This window comes from Crocuta crocuta, unplaced genomic scaffold (genome assembly GCF_008692635.1).
Source record: "Crocuta crocuta isolate KB4526 unplaced genomic scaffold, BGI_CrCroc_1.0 scaffold388, whole genome shotgun sequence".
In the NCBI taxonomy this organism is placed as follows: domain Eukaryota; kingdom Metazoa; phylum Chordata; class Mammalia; order Carnivora; family Hyaenidae; genus Crocuta; species Crocuta crocuta.
In genome coordinates this window covers 1,318,337-1,339,728 of record NW_027528867.1, presented here as the reverse complement: position 1 = coordinate 1,339,728, position 21,392 = coordinate 1,318,337, and the positions used below count along the sequence as shown (strand labels likewise).

The following is a 21,392-nucleotide window of genomic DNA, read 5'->3' as shown; positions in this document are numbered from 1 at the left end:
GGGAAGGGGGGGGGGGGGGGGAAGGGCGGAGGAGGGGGGGGGGGGGGGGGGGAGAGAGAGAGAGAGAGAGAGAGAGAGAGAGAGAGAGAGAGAGAGAGAGAGAGAGAGAATCTGAAACAGGCTCCAGGCTCTGAGCTGTCAGCACAGAACCTGATGCTGGGCTCAATCCCACAAACCGTGAGATCATGACACGAGCTGAAGTCGCATGCTTAACCAACTGAGTCACCCACGCACCCCAAATAAACTTTAAAAATTAACAAAAAAATCCTAGTATGTAAAATAGCTACATATATACTATATTGTGCTAACAATTATGGTTTACTTATCTTGCTTATAGCACTTTTATCTCTTCCCTGGAACAAACAAATGAAACTAACACTACAAATTGTGGTATTTGTCTTTGCCAGGTCTTTTGCTGTATAGGCGAGTTCTGCACATAATTTTTCTCTTAATCCCTGTGTCACCCATGAAGAGGTCCTGATGTATTCCACATACATATTAACAGCTGGGCTCTTTCCAGCCTTTCCTTCACGTCTGTCATGTAGCCTTTGACATATTCCAGATTAGACTTTAGAAAACAAAAGTTCAGGGGCGCCTGGGTGGTTCAGTTGGTTAAGTGTCCAACTTCAGGTCATGATCTCATGGTTCGTGAGTTCGAGCCCCACGTCGGGCTCTGTGCTGACAGCTCAGAGCCTGGAGCCTGCTTCAGATTTGTGTCTCCCCCTCTCTCTGCCCCTCCCCCACTTGTGCACTCTTCCCCCTCTCTCTCAAAAGTAAAAAAACATTAAAAAAAAAACAAGTTCAACTCTCCCAATCCCAGTCATCCAAATACACAAAAGCATAAAGGCATGTAGTTGGTGAATGGTGTGCTGGCTTGTCATTTCTAAAAAGTTTGTTTTTCTTTTTTCTAGCTTTCTTTAGCCGCAGGCACTCATTTTTTAGCTTCATAGTTGATCAGTTACTATTAAGTGAGGTTGCCAGAACAAGAATTGGTCACCTGTTGAAAAGTGGTAGGCTAAAGTTCCTTCTGCTTGTAAAGAGGAGAGTGGCTCATTGCTAGTTTTCATGATCAAAGACCTAATAGTGTTTTGTTTTGTTTCTTAATAATGTGAAGGTTATAGTTAGCCCACATACTATGAATTGCTGATATCTAGAAAACAAATAGAGAATAATAGTAGGTAAATCTTTTACTTGAATAATCATTCAGGTGTCTAACATTTTTATTTGTTGACATCTCTGATATAGTATTGAGTGTATTTTTTTTCTGAAGAGTGCCCTTTGTTCCCCACAGACATTCCAGCTGCAGCTTCTGTCTCCTAGCAGCAGCATTGTTCCAGCATTTAATACGGGGACCATCACACAAGTCATTAAAGTTCTGAACCCACAGAAGGTGAGTAGCACATTTGAAGGCAATATCTGAGTGAAGTATAAGCATATTTCCTGAAATAAAATTCTGCTTTGTTTCTCTGGGTTTTTTCTGACTCATAGAAGAAATCTGGGAAATGTCTAGTCTAACCCCTTTATTCTTCTGTAGATTAGATAATAAATGCATCCCAGACACATGAAATGGTTTAGTGGCAACTTATTAAAATGCAGACAGTTTAGGGGCGCCTGGGTGGCTTAGTCGGTTAAGCGTCCGACTTTGCTTAGGTCATGATCTCGCGGTTCGTGGGTTCGAGCCCCACGTTGGGCTCTGTGCTGACTGCCAGCTCAGAGCCTGGAGCCTGTTTCAGTCTGTGACTCCCTCTCTCTCTGACCCTCCCGTGCTCACGCTGTCTGTCTCTCTCTCTCCTAGAAATAAATAAAAATAAAAAATAAAAAATTTATTAAAAAAAATGCAGACAGTTTAAAGAATTGTCTGTTTGGAGGCTTACAGGTCTAGTTTTTGCAGAAGCTTAGACATTGTAATCTTTACACAGGTTGCAGTCTAGGGTAAGAGCATCTGTAGAACCTCATATATCCACATTTACTACTGTAATAAGTGTGCACAGCAAAAGTGGAAGCATTTTTAATGAACTAGCTTTTAATGAAACTTAATGAAAAGTAGCTTTAGTATTTGAAATTAAGCAATATTTTCATTACATTTTCTCAAAGAAGTAAATTAACTCTTTAATAGTAATCAATCGACTAGTTTTCAGTTTTTGAAAATGGCTCAGAGAATTTCTTCACCTTGAAAGATTTCTAGCAGTGTCTCATAGCCCCGATATGATTTCCTTCTCTTAGATCATTTTCCTTTTCCTCTGCTATGCTATGTATTTTGATTATCTCCCTATAGCATGGCACAGGCTCCTTTGATGATCTGATAGATTATTTTTTTTAACATTTATTTATTTTTGAGACAGAGACAGAGCACGAGCTGGGGAGAGGCAGAGAGAGAGGGAGACACAGAATCTGAAGCAGGCTCCAGGCTCTGAGCTGTCAGCACAGAGCCCAATGCGGGGCTCGAACCCATGGACCGCGAGATTATGACCTGAGCCGAAGTCGGACGCTTAACCGACTGAGCCACCCAGGTGCCCCAATGATCTGATATTTAGAGTACAAATCTTCTTAGTGCATTAATACTTGAAATCTGCCACATAAAGTAGAAAGGATTTATAACTGAGTTCTCTTAAAACAACTTCTGTTACCGTAAGTTAACTTTTTTTTCTGTCTTGGGAACAAAAAAGTTTATGTTCACATTTACTGTTGGTTTTACAGAGAAGCAACAGTATCTCTGAATGTAGAGCATAAGATGAGTATATGTTTATCTCATTTTTCTAGAAGCCTGGATCCAAATTTGAATCTTTTTGAAAAGCACCCAGCCAGTGTGACTATGAAATGCTCCTGAGTGATTCTGTACTGTTAATGCATTAGTTCTAGGACTGGAGCTAACAATGTGTTCTGGAGATGCATTTTCTCGACTTGACTGCATGATGTTGGCCAGAGTACTTAGGCAGTAGTGGTAGTGGTGGTGGTGGGTGGTGGTTTGCCTGTATTGTTTTTAAGACACAGCTTTGCTGTAAAATAATTTGTTTCCTCTGAGATTAAAAATCTATTTGTAGGGGTGCCTGGGTGGCTCAGTTGATTAACTGTCTGACTCTTGATTTCAGCTCAGGTCATGATCCCAGGGTCATGAGATTGAGCCGTTTGTTGGGCTCCACAATGAACTTGGAGTCTGCTTAAGATTCCCCCCTGCCTTCTATGCCCCCACCCAACTTGCACGAGTGCTGTCTTTCTCTCTCTCAAAAAAAGTCTATTTGTGGGCCACACGTATTCTAGAAATTTCCATTCAGTGTATAATTTGTAATTCTCTGTTCTTCCACAGCAACAGCTGCGAATGCGGATCAAGCTCACATATAACCACAAGGGCTCAGCAATGCAAGATCTAGCAGAGGTGAACAACTTTCCCCCTCAGTCCTGGCAATGAGGGCCTGGGCACCATTCTCATTTTTGTCCCACTCAATCAAAGGAACTCTGGGAAGGAGGTTATGATCGCTGGCAAGTCCCCCCCAACTGTACCATGGGCCTGAGGAGCTGAAGAGAACTGTTGAGGAGGATTTTCCTGAAGTTGTCGCTGACCTTGAAGCATTGTCAAAGACGAACCTCCTCTCCTCCACTGTTGAGGCCAGCTGCTTCTGGAGGCTACTTTGCACTCTTCCTCCTCTTCTCCTTTGTCCGCACTTCTCTGCCCCTCCCCCATTTACAGCCAGAATCAACATTCCCTGGGCCCCTGAGGAAATAAGCAGTTGGTCTGGAGGAGAGGACTGGAATCCATGGCAAGAAAACACTCACTCTGTCTCTGCAGCAAAGAGTTGCCCCTTCTTTCTACTGTGTTTTTCTGTGGACTGGGCGAGGTGGGGTTTTCACTCCTCACTAGCTGGGCTACACCATCTTCAGGCGCTTTTTACATCAGGCATTCAGAATGGAAATGTAACAATGGACTTTAGGGAGCCCTGCCTTTTTCTACTGGTTCCCCCAATGTTTGAAAGAGGCATTAGGCTCCTGGTAGCCTTTTCTGTGCATTGCTGTATACACACAGACACACACATGTATGTATGTATGTTTGTTATCAAGAACTGGGTAGACCTGGAGAGGTTATTTGAAAACACTGGACAGATGCAGTTAAAAAGAGCTTTTGTTGAGATTTGGCATGAAGGATATGGTGCTCTATTTGTAATAGAAACTCCCAAGGCTCTTCCAGCTCCCCCTTCTTTCCATTCTTTAGCTGTAGTCATGAATATTCTCTATGATTTTCAGAATTGATTCCCCTGAAAGTGCAAAGTGAACAATTTCTGAAGGATATATTAATAGTTATTAATGCCCCTGTTCCCACCACAAATTTTGAAAGGTTCTCCTAAGCCCATAACTTGCCTGTTGAACTATGGTAAATGGGTGGAAAGAGGAGTTAAAATTTTAAGATCAGACTCCTTAACAAAAGCACCTTTGCCCATAGGAAGAGTGAGTATCAGACTCATCCTAGAGCATATTGGAGTCGTCATCTCCATTATTCCAAACCTTCCTTTTTATTTCCTGAGCCTGGCTTGGACCTTGGCATTCCGTTTGAATTCCTTCTTCTAACTGGAACATTTGTGTTGTATCTGTAACACTGGCACTGAAATAAAGACCACGCGGTTAAAGAAATCTTTCCTATATTGTACTTTATGGTGTTGGAATGAAGCCTTGTAGCTTCCTTGCCCCTGTAGGAGAGAGGTCTCATGGACACCGTAGGGTAGGCATATCCTTTCCGGAGTCTGAGAAGTTGGTGTCTTGAGAGTGGCCAGTCTCATGAATATCTGCATCAAAGACCAGAGGCATGGATCTTTTTAAACTAGTGAGAGTGCCGAGTGCTTTTTAGAAAGGACCCTTGTGTTACCCAACCGTAACACTGACTTTGCTGGAATGAGGTAAGGTGACCCCTATGGCACATGTTGAATGTTGAATGTACCATGTACGTTCAGGTGCACAAGTGCCATGTCTCATGTACTAAAGAAGAAAGAAAAAGGCCCACCTTGCTCTTATGTTTGCGATCATTACTGTATTGATTACAGTATAATGACTACTTTGGCTTTGGTCTTAAACCTGGGTACAAGTATCTTTTATTCCCCCTCACTTCACCAAGCCTTTACTTAAAATCTTCTGTGTCTTGTCAAATCTAGCTCTGTATCAGATGCTAGATTATTCCAAACATTTGACAAACTGGGGTTGAACTAAAAGGCTCCAAAGGGGAAACTTTCTGGCCTTATATAAGAGCAAGATTTGCTAAAACTTACTCTTCTGGGTAAATGGTTGACTGGGTCAAGAACAGGATATTATCTTGTGCATAGTTTCAGTAAAGGCAAGTGTGGACTAGTGTATATTTCAGACAGCTGTTCTGCCTGTGCAATAGGTTTCTTTGCAGACTGATTTCCTTGGATGGATACTTAATGCTGTGAAACATGATAGGATTAACATAATATTGGTGGATTTCTTGAATAGAATTTAACATTCCTCATTGTGTTAGAGGCTTTATTTTCTCTCACGTTTATAGTTGACCAGTTCAAGTTTCTTTAGTTGGACTGAGTTGAATCTCAGAAACCTGCCGAAGACCATGCTAGAAGACAATGCTAGCTAACAGAGCTGGAAGGGGTCTACTCTAGTAACAAAGCATCTCTGTGGGTGATTATAGTTTCGAGGTAGAGTTATAGGATTATCCATAGTTTTGTCTAGGTAAAGGGATAAAAATCATGGCCTTAACACAAGGGGTGCTGCCTAGAATATAAAGTGATTTTGGAGAGTGAAGCTGAGCACCACACTGAAGAACTAGTGGCCAAAAAACTGCCTAGGATACTGATGGTTGTGAAGACTGTTTCAAATGATTGGATCTTTGAAAGCTTCAGCGTGCCTTAGTTTCTAGGATCAGAATAAGTTCTCCTCGTCCTTGGCCTTGCTGCTAAAAGGAGAAATCTCTTAATTTCTATGAATACTTAACACATTTCAGTAATTTCTTTCCCTGGTATGACATTCAAAGGGGAGCAAATTTGGATAGATTTACAACTTCAGAGCCATTGTGAGGACAAAGTGATTTCCATGGCTGTTTTAATAACTCCAGGGCGATAAGCAGTGAGCCTACACATACTTGGACAATTTCACATGCACTTTTACCTCATTTTTTCCCTCTTTCAGAGTAATGTATCCTGACACTCCCACCCTTACCGCTCCCCACCCCCCGCCCTCCCCAAGTAATCCTAAGGGAGAATTCATCCAAGTAATCTCAAAAAACTGTAGGAAGGGTGCTCTACCTGAGAAGCTTCTCCCACAATGCTCTGGTGCTGTTACCTTGAGGTGATTTGGACAGTCATGGAATGTTTTACGCTGTGTGTAGTGATCATCTGTTCCTTTTAAGGTCTTTCTCATTTAAAGAAACATTCCTCAGTGTAACGTTTGGGAGGGGATTCTTTCCTTTTACTAGGTTAAAGATGTGTTTCATATAAGAAAGTAGACATTTAAAACTTCAGCACTAATAGTTTGAGTATTTCCATCTACTGTATAAACATGCTTTCCATTTTTACATTCTTCTAAAAGAGATTGGAAGTTAGGGGATACTGTTTTTGAGGTTCAACTTGATTATTTTCTGCATTGGAAAATACTTGGGCCACAAGAACTAGGGGGATGAGAGTTTGAATGTGTATATTTTTTTCTAGTGAATGTATTTTATCCACATGGTCCTAAACCAAGTGAGAGCTAGAGAGCAAAAAGTGGATATTCACATATTAATGGTTGATGGAGAGGTGGTACATGACTGTGTTTTCATGCATTTGGGAGTGGGGAGCGTCACTGAAGAGGGAAGGTCCTGAAGTTTGAAACACTGATCAGCTTTGGCTCAGGAGGGTGGGGCTGCTTGTAGAAGTAGAAGGTGAATCACTCTTTTTCAAGCAATATAGTGAGGGGACTCCATCTGCAGGGTTCCAGGACCCGGGACACTTAAACAGAAGGACGTGCTGAAGCAGCTTGCACGGTTGCTTTGTGAACTTCCATGAGGCTGATTCTGGCTTCAGGATGGAGCATTGGAGATTTTTCGTTTTTGTTTTTGGAACCTGCTNTTTTTGTTGTTGTGTTTGGGGGGGGGGGGGGGGGGGGGGGCTCATGGGAAAGAGCTTCTGAACTCTTTCCTTTGTGAACTCCCAATGTGTCCCTGTAAAGTCCTTTTCTTTCATAATTGTTGTAAGTTACATTTTCATTAAGCCTCATCACATCTTTACTGTAAAAATATTAAAAGGCTGTTTCTAAGTGGGACGGCTAATTCTAATTATTGCAGACATATTTTTGAGATGTAAAAAAAATTTAAAATTAAATGATAAGTCTTAGAGGCGAGTGAGGAATAAAATGGATGTAAACATTTACATGGGATGCATTAGAATTCTGTGTGTATTGTCTTTTGGTTGAAACAAATTATGAACAGTGACTAATAATAAAAAGTCAATACTCAATGATTTAAAATTTGCTTCCTTGCTTCTTACAAGTAGATTAGAGAAGCCTTGAATGAATTCTTATTCCAGATAATGTTTCTTTTACAGAAATCTCATCTAGAGGAATCTGAATGACTTAAAAAAATTTGTAGTTTATAGACAGCAGTGCAACTGGAAATGTTAACTAGTGATTATTAACTAATGCTTATGTCTCCACGTGGATGAATTCTCAAATAAGACAAAGCGTCTCAGGGTGAAATGTGTATTAAGGGGTCATCGTGGGGTTTTAGTTATAAGCTTCTCTTTGCAAATTGTTTAAATGTATCTGTGACTGGAAAGAGGAAAGTTTGACCAGCCAAAATGAATTCTGTTTCATGATCTATTTTATATGAATTCTTCCATAGAAGAATGGTTGGAAGTTGGAACCTATAGGTTTTCTATTACTCAGGTGATTCCTGATAGTCCCTTAATTGAGAAGGGGGGGAGAGTGTGACAGCCCTCTACGTGAGGAAGAGGATAGAGGCTGTGGCATTTATCTAGTTCATGCAGAAGTGCCCTTTGGCACTGTTTGATAAGTGACGTTTCTGTAATCTTTCCTTATATGTGGCTTAGTTAAAATTCATCTTTGTTTCTAATATTAAATTTGGTTAATGCTTTCATCTCCATGTAATTTCATGTAGAGGAATATCTAAAAAGCTGTTACATTAGAGAAGTTTACCCAGTAACAGACTTCAGACATTTACTTGACAGTATAATGAATCCTCAGATTTGAACTTCAGTCCAGAAGGACCAAATTAATTTTTATCACTTTTAAGGGTTTTCCTTGCTGTTTCCTCCCCTAGGGCATTTGTCCCCCTATTTTGAAAATACGAAAACATTCACAGAAAAACATTCCTTCAAATCCTGAAGCCAGGTAAATACTACCTGTTTCTTTGGAACTAAAAGATAATCTCCTCAACCCCGTGTTAGAAATAAGAGATTTAGGCCTAAAGATGACTGATGATCATTAAAGGAGTGGGAACCAGCTATAAATAAGTGAATGTAGTACGGTCTTATGGCTCTTCTACCACAATTTGACAGACTTTTCTTCTCCAGACTTTCTATTTTGTAGTGAGGATTAGGGAAAGCTCCTAAGATAAAGTGTGTGTGTGTGTGTGTGTGTGTGTGTCCTTGTCCTTCCCTCCCCAGATGGAGAGAGAGGTATGTACAACTGCTTATAGAAGGATACAGAGAGGAGGCAGGTGTTGACTTCTCTGTCTTTTGGCTTGATCTAAACAGTGATTTTTGTAATGATGAACCTGCAGTGAGGGCAGATGGATTTTTGCACAGAAATTCCCAGAGGAATTTATTTTTAGGGTTAGTCTCAGCTGTTTACCATTTCCAGAAATTATGGTTACATAACCCTTGGCATACATAATGCATACTGCCTTGAACTAGGGAAGAACATGAATATGTGACCTTTGAAACAGTATAAAATGTTAATGGCAGTACATGATTTGAAAAGAAAAAGGAGAATCAATTGGTTGATTGCTAAATTGGATCTTAAAACATGGAGACCTTTAAAGAGCTGCATCATAAATGATTCCCTGCAACATCTGGGCTGGAAGTTTTTTGTTGTTTTCCTTTTGAAAGAGGTACTACTGTTGTCGGTGAAGAAATAGTAAATACATTAACTATTAGCATATGCTTGTATTCTGAATTGATGCTTTAGCCTTTATCCCACTAATTAAAAAAAAAACAACTAGGGGCGCCTGGGTGGCTCAGTCAGTTAAAGCGTCCAACTTTGGCTCAGGTCATGATCTCACAGTTCGTGGGTTTGAGCCCCGCGTCGGGCTCTGTGCTGACAGCTCAGAGCCTGGAGCCTGCTTCAGATTCTGTGTCTCCCTCTCTGACCCTCCCCTGCTCACGTTGGCTGTCTCTCTCTCTCAGAAATAAATAAAAAACATTTAAACATATAAAATAAATAAAACATTTAAAAAAATAAAAACAAAACCAAAAGTAATCTACCACTGCTGTTCCTCAGCATGAACTCAAAATGCTGGTCCTTTCCCTTCGGGGATCAATCAGTAAAGAGTTTCTCATGAGATCTGGAAAAGGTAATGTATAAAACCTCAAGAAGCAAATTTTTAGAAACACTAATTCTGAACCATATTTTGGTCCTTCCACTGCCATCTGCCCTTGGTTAAAGTCCACTTCTCTCTCCATATGGGTGCCTATAGCTTACAAACCAGTGTTCTTGCTGGAATAAGTTACCCAGTAAGCATTGAAATGGAAATTCAACTACTTTGTTTTAAATAATTTTTTAAAGTTTATTTGAGAGAAAGAGAAAGAGACAGCAGAGAAGAGGTAGAGAGAGAGAATCCCAAGCAGGCTCGGCACCATCAGCATGGAGTCTGATGTGGGGCTCAAACCCATGGAACTATGAGATCATAACATGAGCCGAAACCAAGAGTGAGGTGTTTAACCAACTGAGCCATCAAGGTGCCCCAGGAATTCAACTACTTTAAGTAGCTTTCTTGAAAGTAGTTTCGGGGCACCTGGGTGGCTCAGTCGGTTGGGCATCTGACTTCGGCTCAGGTCATAATCTCATGGTTCGTGGGTTTAAGCCCCATGTCAGGCTCTGTGCTGACAGCCAGCTCAGAGCCTGGAGCCTGTTTCGGATTCTGTGTCTCCCTCTCTCTCTGATCCTCCCCTGCTCACGCGCGCGCTCTCTCTCTCTCTCTCTCAGAAATAAATAAAACATAAAAAAAAAAAAAGTAGTTTCAAGGTAGAAGGAAGACCCAGTAGGTAGTCAACCTAAGAGCTTTTTTCACTTTATACCAGACTTGTAGAAGTCATTTTTAATTTATTTAAATGAGACAAATGAAGATTACTAGAGATTGGAATTTTGCCATATGCAAAGTAGCTCATATAAAGGGAGAAAGTAGTGACCAAACTTTTACAGAATAAATCATTTGTACAGAATCAGAATTTTTACAAGAGTCAAGAATTTTGTCTTAGAATTTAAAAGATCTCCGAATGTATCTCAGAGTAGAGAGGGGTATGTACTATGCTGTTAGATCTCAAAACTCTTGTACTAAACCTACAATTAAAATATTTTAATTTTTTTAGTGTTTATTATTTTTTTGAGGAGAGGGATAGAGGGGCAGAGAGAGACACACACAGAATTTGAAGCAGGCTCTAGGCTTTGAGCAGTTAGCCTAAGGGGGTGTGGAGGGAAGGGGAGACCTGAACTCAGGAGCCCTGAAATCATGACCTGAGCTGAAGCTGGATGCTTAATCAACTGAGCCACCCAGGTGCCCCTGAATTAAAATATTTTAAACATACAGTTAGTTTGGGCTAGGCAAGCTGGAGCAGTGGATAATGGAGAGATAACTTTTCACCAATGATTCAAACCTCAGGAAATTACTGAATTTTTTTGCTGCTTAATTCCCTACATGTTGCTTGAAGATTCATTAACACCTGCATAAGAAGGAAAACCCTAAAATCCAGAAGTCTAAAAGGTTTCCTAGGAAAATTTAGAGCAGAATTAAGAGGAGAGCCCTGAGGAACTGAGTAAATCTTAAATTTGGAAAATCAGAATTATAATGGTTACTATGAATCCCTACTAAGCACTTTATGCATTCAAAACATCTTGATAAGAAATGAATCACTGTTTTCTACTCCTGAAGCCAAGAGTACACTGTATGTTAACTTGAGAATATAAATAAATATAAGCCCTAAAAAATCTTTTTTTAAAATTTTTCTTAACGTTTTATTTATTTCCAGGAGAGAGAGAGACAGCGTGAGCAGGGGAGGGTCAGAGAGAGAGGGAGACACAGACTCTGAAACAGGCTCCAGGCTCTGAGCTGGCAGTCAGCACAGGGCCCGACGCGGGGCTCGAACCCACGAACCGCGAGATCATGACCCAAGCGAAAGTCGGAGGCCTAACCGACTAAGCCACCCAGGCGCCCCATAAGCCCTAAAAAATCTTGATAATAACTGTTAGATACTAATTTCTGTTTCACAATTAAGAAAGAAAAGTTCAAATCAAACTGCACAAAGGGTTTAGATCTAATAAGAGGCAGAACTTAGATTTGGAATTAGGCTGTCTGACTCCAAATTTGGCCTACTAGCTAGTCACAAAACTACCGTTCCTTCAGGAATTAAGATAATAAGTTAACTTTTAACTAGTCACAAAACTACCGTTCTTTCAGGAATTAAAATAAGTTAACTTTTAAAGATTTTCTGAATTCGCCTTACAAATAATAAAATGGACTTAGACCATACTATGGCTTGAGGCAGTGAAAGGAATTCTGATACTTTGCTACAGGAGGAGAAAAGGAAATTAAAATGTGGCTGGGAGGTGAATTGACATTTTGTACACGAGGCTGGGTTGAATTTGCTAAAGAACGTCGTGAGCGTCTCCAATTAGGAAGAGAAAGGGCCTTGTTAAGGTGAATATTCTCAACAATCCGTTCAATGGTTTTGCATGTGAGGGTGACAGGTCAGTTTAGAAGCAGAAAGAGGAAACGTCTGGGAGAGGTAACTTACAAGAGCTACCGTCTGCGGAGGGCAGCGTCCAGTCCCTAAAGACAGGTGCAGACCCCATTTGCCCCTAGGACAGCCGTACTTCGGACGCGGGGATAGCAGTTAATAACCCTCTCTGTACCTCAGTCTTCCAGAGGGCGGCGGGAGGCTCAGGCCCAGCCTTTTGGTAGCGCCCGGCTCCACCCGCGGNGCCCGTGGCCTGAGAGCAGGGCTGGAAGTACGCAGGGCTTTCTCCCCGGACACCTGAAGGCATCACCCCAGCGGGAGGATGGCGGCGGTGATTGGCCGGGCGCTGCGGTGTGCTCCGGGCTGCGCTGGGTGGAGCGGGCCGACTCTACCCTCGGGGCTCACCGCCGAAGTTAGGACCCGGCTCCCGGCTCCGAGGCGCAGGCCTGCACGCTCGACCTGCCCGCCTAGAGGGAGAATCCCCAGAGGAGCTTAATCTCCGGGAATCTCTGGGCGTGTTGCAGCGGGGAGGAGGGGTTCGGCAAAAAGGACATTCCTGTTTTCGGGAGTGGGGCTAACAATCGAGGGAGACGCTAATGGGGGAGCGGTTATGCAACAGGCAGCTAGCAGGGTTTTGGGGCAGGAATTGGGGGGAGTAGGAGGAAAATGAAAGCAGATGCAGGCGAGGCGGGGAGTGGAGCCTTGAAGGGGATGACAAGAAGTTTTAATGCACAAGAAATGTAAGGTCGGGAGGCAACAGTAAACATGGTTTAAAGGAGGGGTTGTGGGAGATTGAGTACCTGGATGGAGTTTTCTTTTGGCCTCTGAAATAGTTGAAGAGAAATTTTTCTGTAGGTCAAATATATAAACTAGATGTCCTTCTGGAGATGGAATAGAATTCTTTCTAGAGTTCTACAAGAGGAAATAAGCAGAATTTAAAACTTGCCAGCGAGACGGAAGAAAGAAAAGGAAATTTAGATTTGATGTCTTTAAAAAAAAAACCTGAAAATACGTGATGTTAAAAATACATTAATAGTTAATTGAGCTTAAACGTGAGCATTGTATTATTGGGGTTTTTTGTAGGACACTACAAAGGTGGGAATAATGAAAAAAATAATAGATGTAGAGCATCTGGTGAATCCATCCACGGAACAATATAAAATAGAACTGTAGAATACAAAACATTTTTTCTGCTACTACCTCAGTCTTCCTGCTGTGACTTAAAGAAATAACTTTTCATAGTTTACTTCTGCATAAACCTGGTACATACTTATTTTACTTACTTAACATAAATCTTAAATATAATTACTTTAAGGCTCTTAGACATCTATTTAAAACTATAAGGTCACCAAGTGTAAATTGTGAATGAACTTAAAGAAAAAGCTCTGACCTGGCTTATCAGCAAATGGCAGGTCTGAGAGATAGGTATTGCCCTCTGGCCTAGAAGAGAAACAACCTTGGCTTTTTTTTATAGCAACTTTTTGTTGGAGAGGGAGTGAATTATGAGAGGGGAGGAATTGAGAAAGGAGGCTCTTGATTCAAGGGTCCTACCTTCCTACACTTCCGGGAAGTGATCCTGTTTACCACTGGTTCCATGGGGTTCCAATCTGGGGACCATTAGAAAGATTCCAGAAATTGATTTTGACAGAGTTGGTAGTATGGAAGGCTGACAGTGTCTAATGCCCCTGCATTTCTTGCATATGGTCAGCACTTTAAACAATCCTTGCAAATTAATGGGATCTGCTATGGTGAATAGGTGCTGTGTGCTCTGCATACAGAAGTTTCTTTAAGTAGCTGGGTAGTTAAATTTTGTGTCAAGGGAAACTGGACAAGAATCTATAAGTAGAAGAAAGTTATAATATCCTACCTGTTCTTATCTAAAGATCCTTTGGAAAAGACTTATTCTTTTTTATAATGCTTTTATTATACTTAATACCAAATAATGAGCATCCTTATTGTCTAATATAGATCTTCATAGAAAGGCTAGTATACTAAGCCAGTATACTTTAGCCAGATTAGGATGTTGGAAAGTTTGAGTCAAAAATCTACTCCCAGATGTATTTAGCAAATTGCTAATTAGAATGTACCCTTTTACTGTTGTTGGAATATAAATATGATACTGGTAATTGGTAATACTCTTAAGATTATTGGGACCCCTTTGAAGGATCATTTTCCAGATTTTTCCTACAACTGTGGGATTATTGTTTTACTCAGCCTGTACAAGTAAGAAATTACAGCTGGACAGTAAGGGCCATGAGGTCTGTTTTTGTCAGAACCAGCTTCCAAGTTTTTTGTTTCTGTTTTTTTTTTTTTTTTTACAAATAGTTNTACCAGCTTCAAGTTTTTATCCAAATAATGTGTATATATGGTTCTTAAAAATCTGAATACCAGAATGAGTTTAATGAACTGAAATATTCTTCCCATCCTTATCTCATCCCACCCTTTCCAAAATGTTCCTTAAGGTATATATTCCTGGAGACGAGGCTATATTGTTTTAAAATTTTGAATGCAGGAGCGTATCTCCTACCTTACAGAATTTCACATTTTTTTTAATGTTTATTTTTTAGAGAGAGAGAGTCATAGCATGAGCAGAGGAGGGGCAGAGAGAGAGAGAGGGAGACACAGAATGTGAAGCAGGCTTCAGGCTCTGAGCTCTCAGCACAGAGCCCAGTGCGGGGCTAGAACTCACTGACTGCAAGATAGTGACCTGAGCCGAAGTTGGACGTTTAACCAACTGAGCCACCCAGGTGCCCCCAGAATTTCACATTCTAATAGAACTTAGTGAGTAGGGAGAGTTACTTGACCAGACTCTCTTTTTACCATACATATATTAGAATTAATTGTATGTGAGCATTTAATAGTTTTATCACCTTTGAACTCATTACAACCCTTGTGTTATTTTCATTTTTAGGGAGCTAAAAGCTTAAAGTAGGTACTTAATTCATGGCTTACTCTAAAGACTTGTGCTTTCTAGAAATATATTTAAATCTTAAATGTGCTCTTTTACACTTGTTTGATGTGAGAGGTAATTACAGTTCTGTTTCCTTTTGGAAAGTTTGTCAACAGTTTTTATTTAAGAGTAAGGAAAGCAATAGAATATTCTTAATCTAGCAATTTCAGTGGAAAAGTGATTCTAAAAGCTGAAAGTATATCAGAGGACAGTACTGGCTTTTCCAGCATTTTTATCTGATGCTTTACACAGCGGAGAAGGAAGTACTAAGTAATTCAGCAGTAGCTAATAATAGCTGAAGTCCATCTAGATTTGTTGCTAGAAGGCTATGCCTGCTTGGTATCTAGGCCCTTTAAATGCCCACTGAGCAAGTTAAGAGAATGATATCTACTAACGTTCTGACTGAGCAGTTTATCTTTATAGGGTGTAATATGTCATATATGTAGGAGACATATTCTTTGACCAACAACACATGTTTTGGTAAAGTTCTTAAGGAATACAGTCTTTTTTTTTGGGGGGGTGCAAAAGGGTGTTTTTATTAAAGCACAGGGACACGACCCATGGACAAAAAGAGCTGCCAGGAATTTATAGTCTTGATACAAATATATAAACACATTTAAAAATGACTTTAAAAATCCTCACAGAAGAAAAATCATGGATGAACTAATATAAGAACTTCCTGGGGATTCTCTTAACTTTTCGAAGATTGATAAGATCTTTAGGCCTTATTTGATCTTAAAAAGTTTTGTAAAAGAAGCTTTTTGGTGGTTGTGTGGAATAGTATCCACTTGCTCCCTCTTAATAGCAGTGAGCACAATTTCTCTCCACTCAGTGCAGAATGCTGAGCTTCTTTGTATAGATGTTACTGTACCGTATAGAATGCTAGGTGGTTTTTTTTTTTTAAGAATCACCTTAATTTTTTTTAATGTTTATTTTATTTTTGAGAGAGACAGTATAGGTGGGGGAGGGGCAGAGAAAGGGAGACACAGAATCCGAAGCAGGCTCCAGGCTCTGAGCTGTCAGCACATAGCCCAACGTGGGGCTTGAACCCACAAACTGAAATCATGACCTGAACTGAAGTCGGATGCTTAACCGACAGAGCCACCCAGGCGCCCCTAGAATATTGTTTTTAACTGGATCAGTTAATCTTTCCCAGATATTTCCTAAAAAATAAGAAGTATTTAAAATAATCAGTAGTTAATTATTCAGTGGCTAAAATTACTTGGTGATACAAATACATTGGCCTTTGTCTTTATAAAACAAGTACTTGAAAGCCCTTTGTTAATTTTGAGATGTCCAGCTTTGAGAAAATGCTCTTGTTGAGAAGACAGAGACCTAGTTCCCACTTGTAGCAGCGGGTTATCCTGCTTATCTAAAGTTAGAATCAGTAATAATCCTCATGATTTTGAATAGCTATATTCAAATCCTTACTGTCTCCAAAACAATTGATTTATCTGTTATCCTTAAACAGTGAAGCCACTCTCAGATTTTTCTTTCTTCCTGTCTGGGAATACCTTCTTGCTTCTCCTTCCATTTATTTATTTATGTGTCTGTTTATTGCTTGGTTGCTTGCTTGATTGATTGAAGGAGAGAGAACACTCACACACGTGTTGGTGAGGGAAAGGGAGATAGAGAATCCCAAGCAGGCTCTATGCCATCGGCTTGGAGCCTGACATGGGGCTTGATCTCACAAACCATGAGATCATGACCTGAATTGAAATCAAGAGTCCCCCGCTTAACCGACTGAGCCATCCAAGCGCCCCATCCTTCCCGCTTCTTTATCAGCTTTAGAAATTGAATTTTAGGTGTCATAGTTCTCTTGAAATATTTAATCTTAGTAGGTACAAAAATATTTGCTTTATTTATAGGTATTTCTGATTTCCAATGAGGAATAGTAACAAAAGTCTTTTATTTACTTTGTGGTTGGTAAAAAGATTTTAGGATTCTCTGTAAAGAAGAAGATTATTCCCCTCAAGCTTTTTCAACTTCTTGCCAGAGTAAATTGGTCTAAAGTATAGACTGGGAATACATTTCTGTGATGTCAGTTAAGTTCTGCATGCATCAGTGTGCCACTCAGGTATTGAGGCACTGTGATAGATTTTCAGTATAAGAAGAGAGGAAGAAATATCAACTATGTTATTAAAGCCCATTGTAATCCCCATAGTCATAGGTGCATATTCAAGGTGAAGCGATTCTGCTGAGGAGAGAGTAAAGTCTCTAATTCTAGGTATGCAGAGAGAATGGGGATGGGAAACAAGGAAGGCTCCGTAGAGAACACAGAGAGGGTAACATATGAGTAGAGTTTTGAAGGCTGTTTTGTGAGAGGGACAAGTTGGAAAAGACCACTTCAGAAAAGTCACAGAATTATGGAATCATGGCATGTTTAGGGAGTTATTGGTAGCTGGGTATGACTGAAACAGTACAGGTAATGGAGACTGACACTAGAGACGTGTGGCAGTGTAAGCGTTAGTGGAAATGCCTTTATATTAAAGGGAACAGAAATGGACCATCATAAAAAAGAGCAGAAAAATACTGATCTTTAGAGCCTTATCATATTATTGTTGTAGCAGTTGTTTTTGCTTTGAGATAACCACAGTGTGTGTGTGTACTCAAATTATCAAATGCAACAGTAATTTTTTGGGAACATGGTTAGAATGTAAAGAATATTTGTACAATATTCTGTATTTGCTTATTTAGGATGTGGGGTACAGGGTCAGGACCCTAAAGAAGCTTTCATTATAAAAATTATTGCAAACTAAATGCCATCAGCAAGGCAATGGATAAATTACAGTGTATTTATAATGGAATACTCAAATGAATGAGCTTGGTCATCAGCATGACCAGTGTTGACCCATCCCCCAAAAAATGGCATAGTAAAACATAAGTATGTTAGTATTTACAGTTCTAAATCATATAAAATAAAATTTCATTTATAGATATGTACATATATGGTAGACAGAAAAATGCGTGGAATGGTGAATACCAAATACAGTAGAGTATCTGTTTCTGGGGAGAGAGGGAGGAAAATGGAATTGGAAGGTATCACGTAGCTTCAGCAGTACATGTAAGAATATGTTATATATACGTTCTTTAGAATAAGAATCTGAAATAAATATGACAAAATGTTAAATTTTATGAAAAGTGGGTAGTAGGTACACAGATGTTTTATTATTCTTGACATATTTCTGAAAATATCAGAAAAAGAAAGGGTCAGAGAAGGTGATGGACAGAGTCTTGAACAGCTGGCAGGAGAGAAAACCATTATCCAGCTTAGGAATGGGCATGGTGGATGTGGAAGGCCCCAAGAGAGGAGGTGTTGGTGAATGTAGACTGGAAGGGTGGGGTGAAGACTGAACATGTCTAACTCAGCCAGACATTATAGGTAATGATTTCTTTCTCTTGATGTTTTTTAGAGAAATATGAAACGCAATGGGAGCAGAACTTGTTTGAATAGGAGAAGTAGGTTTGGTTCTCGAGAAAGAGACTGGCTGAGAGAAGATGTGAAGAGAGGTTGTGTTTACCTTTATGGAGCAGACACGACCACTGCCTCTACAACCGCCTCTGCCTCTGCCTCCTCTGACTTACATCTCGTCCTGTGTACAGTGGAGACGTCTGCGTCAGAAATCTGTGCTGGCGAGGGAAGGGAAAGTCTGTATTTACAGCTTCATGGAGATCTAGTCAGGTAAAGTCTGAGTTTTACCACTCTTGATGTAAGTCATCCGTGTTTCTGCTTGGAAGTGGGCTCTAGGATTTTAATTGTGTTTAGAACTGATACTGATTGTGGGGTCAGCAGGCTTGAAATAAGATTTGTCCTTGGAATGTTGACCTTATGATTCCTGAATTTAAAAGCCATCAGTGAAGGAAAATATAATAGTTACTTCATTTGGATTACACCAAGAGTCAGATACCTAAATTTAAAATAAATATTTTAAGTTATTTAAAAAAATAATACATGTAAATAGAATGAAATTGAAATGTGTAGAAAAAGAGTGAGAAGTATATATGCTCCTGCATAAGTATGTGTCTCTCTATATAAATTTTGTTTTATTATTATTATTTTTTAATTTTTTAAGTAGTCTCTATACCCAACATGGGGCTCGAACTCACAAGATTGAGTTGCATGATCTGCCAACTGAGCCATGTAGGCACCCCTATATATAAATTTTAAAACTAACGGTGTTGTATATGCAGCACGCTACTGACTTGAAATCTCTTACACATCTTTCTATATTAATATTTATGTAATTTACNTTTTTTTTTTTTTTTTTTTAATTTTAAGTAGGCTCCACACCCAACGTGGGCCTCAAACTCCCCACCCTGAGATCAAGGGTGGGCCACGAAGGTGCCCCAGCTGATATCCTATTAATGGACTTTGAGATAGTTACCAGTTTTTTACTTCTACAAGCAGTGTTGCAGTATATATTCTTTTACCTATGATATTTCTCCCATGCGGAGGTAATCTGTAGGATAAACTCCTGGAAGTGGAATTGCTGGGTCAAAGGATATATGCATTTACAGTTTGTTTTGTTTTGTTTTGGTATGTAGGCGTCGTGCCCAGCAAAGAGCCCAGTGCAGGGCTTGAACTCATGACCCTCAGATGGAGATCAGGAATTGGATGCTTAACTGGCTGAGCCATCCAGACGCCCCTGTATATTTGTAATTTTGATACATATTGTCAAATATCTCTTCATAGAAGTTAAACTTTGGCAAGTAATATAAAAATATGCCTATTTTCCCCTTTCTCCAGAACACGTTAGGATTAAATTTTATGTATAAATATAGTTACATACTCAAGCATGTGAGCACATACTTGTTTGTGAATAATGTGCTTGTGAATAGACCTGATTGTCAATAGTTTTTAAATTAAAGAATCCTAAAGTCAGCATTCCAAGGACAAATCTTTTCTCAAGCCTAATGACTTACATTTTTGCAATTCTGTTGGGAATTTTGTTTTTTTGTCATTTTAATTTTCATTTATCTTAATGAGCAAAGTTGAGCATATTTTCATAGATTCAAAATGCCATTTGTATTTCTTTAAAATTTTTTATATAAATAGTAGTCATACTGTATTAATGAACTCTTTGCTTCAATTAAAAAATGACTACTTCTTTGAATTAGACATCAAATAACTTAAATGCCTGACCATTGACTTTCTCTCCTTCCTTCTCCCTCCTCCCTGTAGATTGAAAGTGAGCTGCTCTTAAAAGTGAGAAAGGAAGCTCCCACTTACACCTTAACATGTGATAATAATAGTAACACCTTTAGTTGAGCTAAGAATTGATGTCATTTAAAAAGTCTAAACTGAAGTTTACTATGTGCTCCTTTTAGGGTTTGTACTAATTCCTAAAAAAGTAGATTAACATTTGAATGTTTTCCTTGTTCACCAGTTAACTACATTTCCTAAACCTATTTGCAAAACGAAAGGATCAGACTGGGTGATCCTTAGGCTTTTCTAAATCTTAACACTGATTCCCATCTAATTATATCAGGTGCAAAGCCTTGACCTACATTATAGCTGGTAGTGATAGAGTTCATGTATTTAAACACAAGACTCATTTGTGTACTAATGTATATGTGTGCAGAGATACAGAAAAGTATAGAAACTCTGAATTGGCTTGCTGCTACTAGTTGTGTAGTTAAGAATCCAAATGTGAAATAATTTGTGAATCCAAACTACTTAAAATGGAAAATTTGTCTTTTTTTTTTTTTAGCCCTGTGGCCTTGATGATTTTGTAATGGAATAGCTCTTCATAGATCTAATTGATTAGAAAATAATGAAAACGCTATTGAACTGCCATTTGAAAAGAATGAATATATTTCCATTGCTAGAGTAGGAGCTTAAGGAGTCTTATTCAGCCAGAGAATGGTGATGGTGGTGATGATGATGGATTTTAGCTGACGTTGACTGCTTGTTTTGCCAGTCACTGTGATTAGTGCTTTATGGTCCTATTCTCATTAAGTCCTCACAGTAACTCCAAGGGAGGTAGCATCCTTTCTCTCAGATGAGAAAGAGTGAGGCTTTGCTGAAGGTCCTGGAACCTGTTCAGAGTCAGGCAGATACTGCCAGACAGTTGGAATGCCTCAGTCATTGAAAGTAGGTAGTGGACTTCGTTCCTCACCTAGGCCCTCCTAGAGAGGAACTGGCGCTGCATCCCTTACTCAGTTTTACTATTTAATCATATTTATTTAAAGATCTTTTTTCCTTTCATGTTTTATTTATTTCTGAGAGAGAGAGAGAGGCAGAGACAGTATGAGTAGGGAGGGTCAGAGAGAGAGAGGGAGATAAAGAATCTGAAACAGGCTCCAGGCTCTGAGCTAGCTGTCAGCACAGAGCCCGAGCCCGAAGGGGAGCTCGAACCCACGAACCATGAGATCATGACCTGAGCAGAAGTCGGGCACTGAACCAACTGAGCCACCCAGGCGCCCCTAAAAGATCTTTTTAAGATCTCTTACTCAACTGTTAATTGCTTGGATTCAGTCTTGTGTTATCTAATCAGAGGAATAGGTACTTTCTGTGTAATAGCCCATAAGATAGTTGACAA

The 21,392-nt window shown here is 39.7% G+C and overlaps 2 protein-coding genes across 2 annotated transcripts in view; both read left to right on the top strand.

Moving 5' to 3' along the window:
• The window catches only part of AP1G1 (adaptor related protein complex 1 subunit gamma 1), an 81,202-nt gene extending 76,582 nt beyond the window's left edge, over positions 1 to 4,620 (top strand). The window contains exons 22-23 of the mRNA XM_077756355.1: positions 1,292 to 1,390; positions 3,305 to 4,620. Of these exons, the coding sequence (XP_077612481.1) occupies positions 1,292 to 1,390; positions 3,305 to 3,406 (201 nt within the window). The 3' untranslated portion in view covers positions 3,407 to 4,620. The remainder of the gene's footprint in view (positions 1 to 1,291; positions 1,391 to 3,304) is intronic.
• A 13,647-nt stretch (positions 4,621 to 18,267) lies between these two features.
• The window catches only part of PHLPP2 (PH domain and leucine rich repeat protein phosphatase 2), a 69,552-nt gene continuing 66,427 nt past the window's right edge, over positions 18,268 to 21,392 (top strand). The window contains exon 1 of the mRNA XM_077756353.1: positions 18,268 to 18,532. Coding sequence (XP_077612479.1) covers positions 18,270 to 18,532 — 263 coding nt within the window. The 5' untranslated portion in view covers positions 18,268 to 18,269. The remainder of the gene's footprint in view (positions 18,533 to 21,392) is intronic.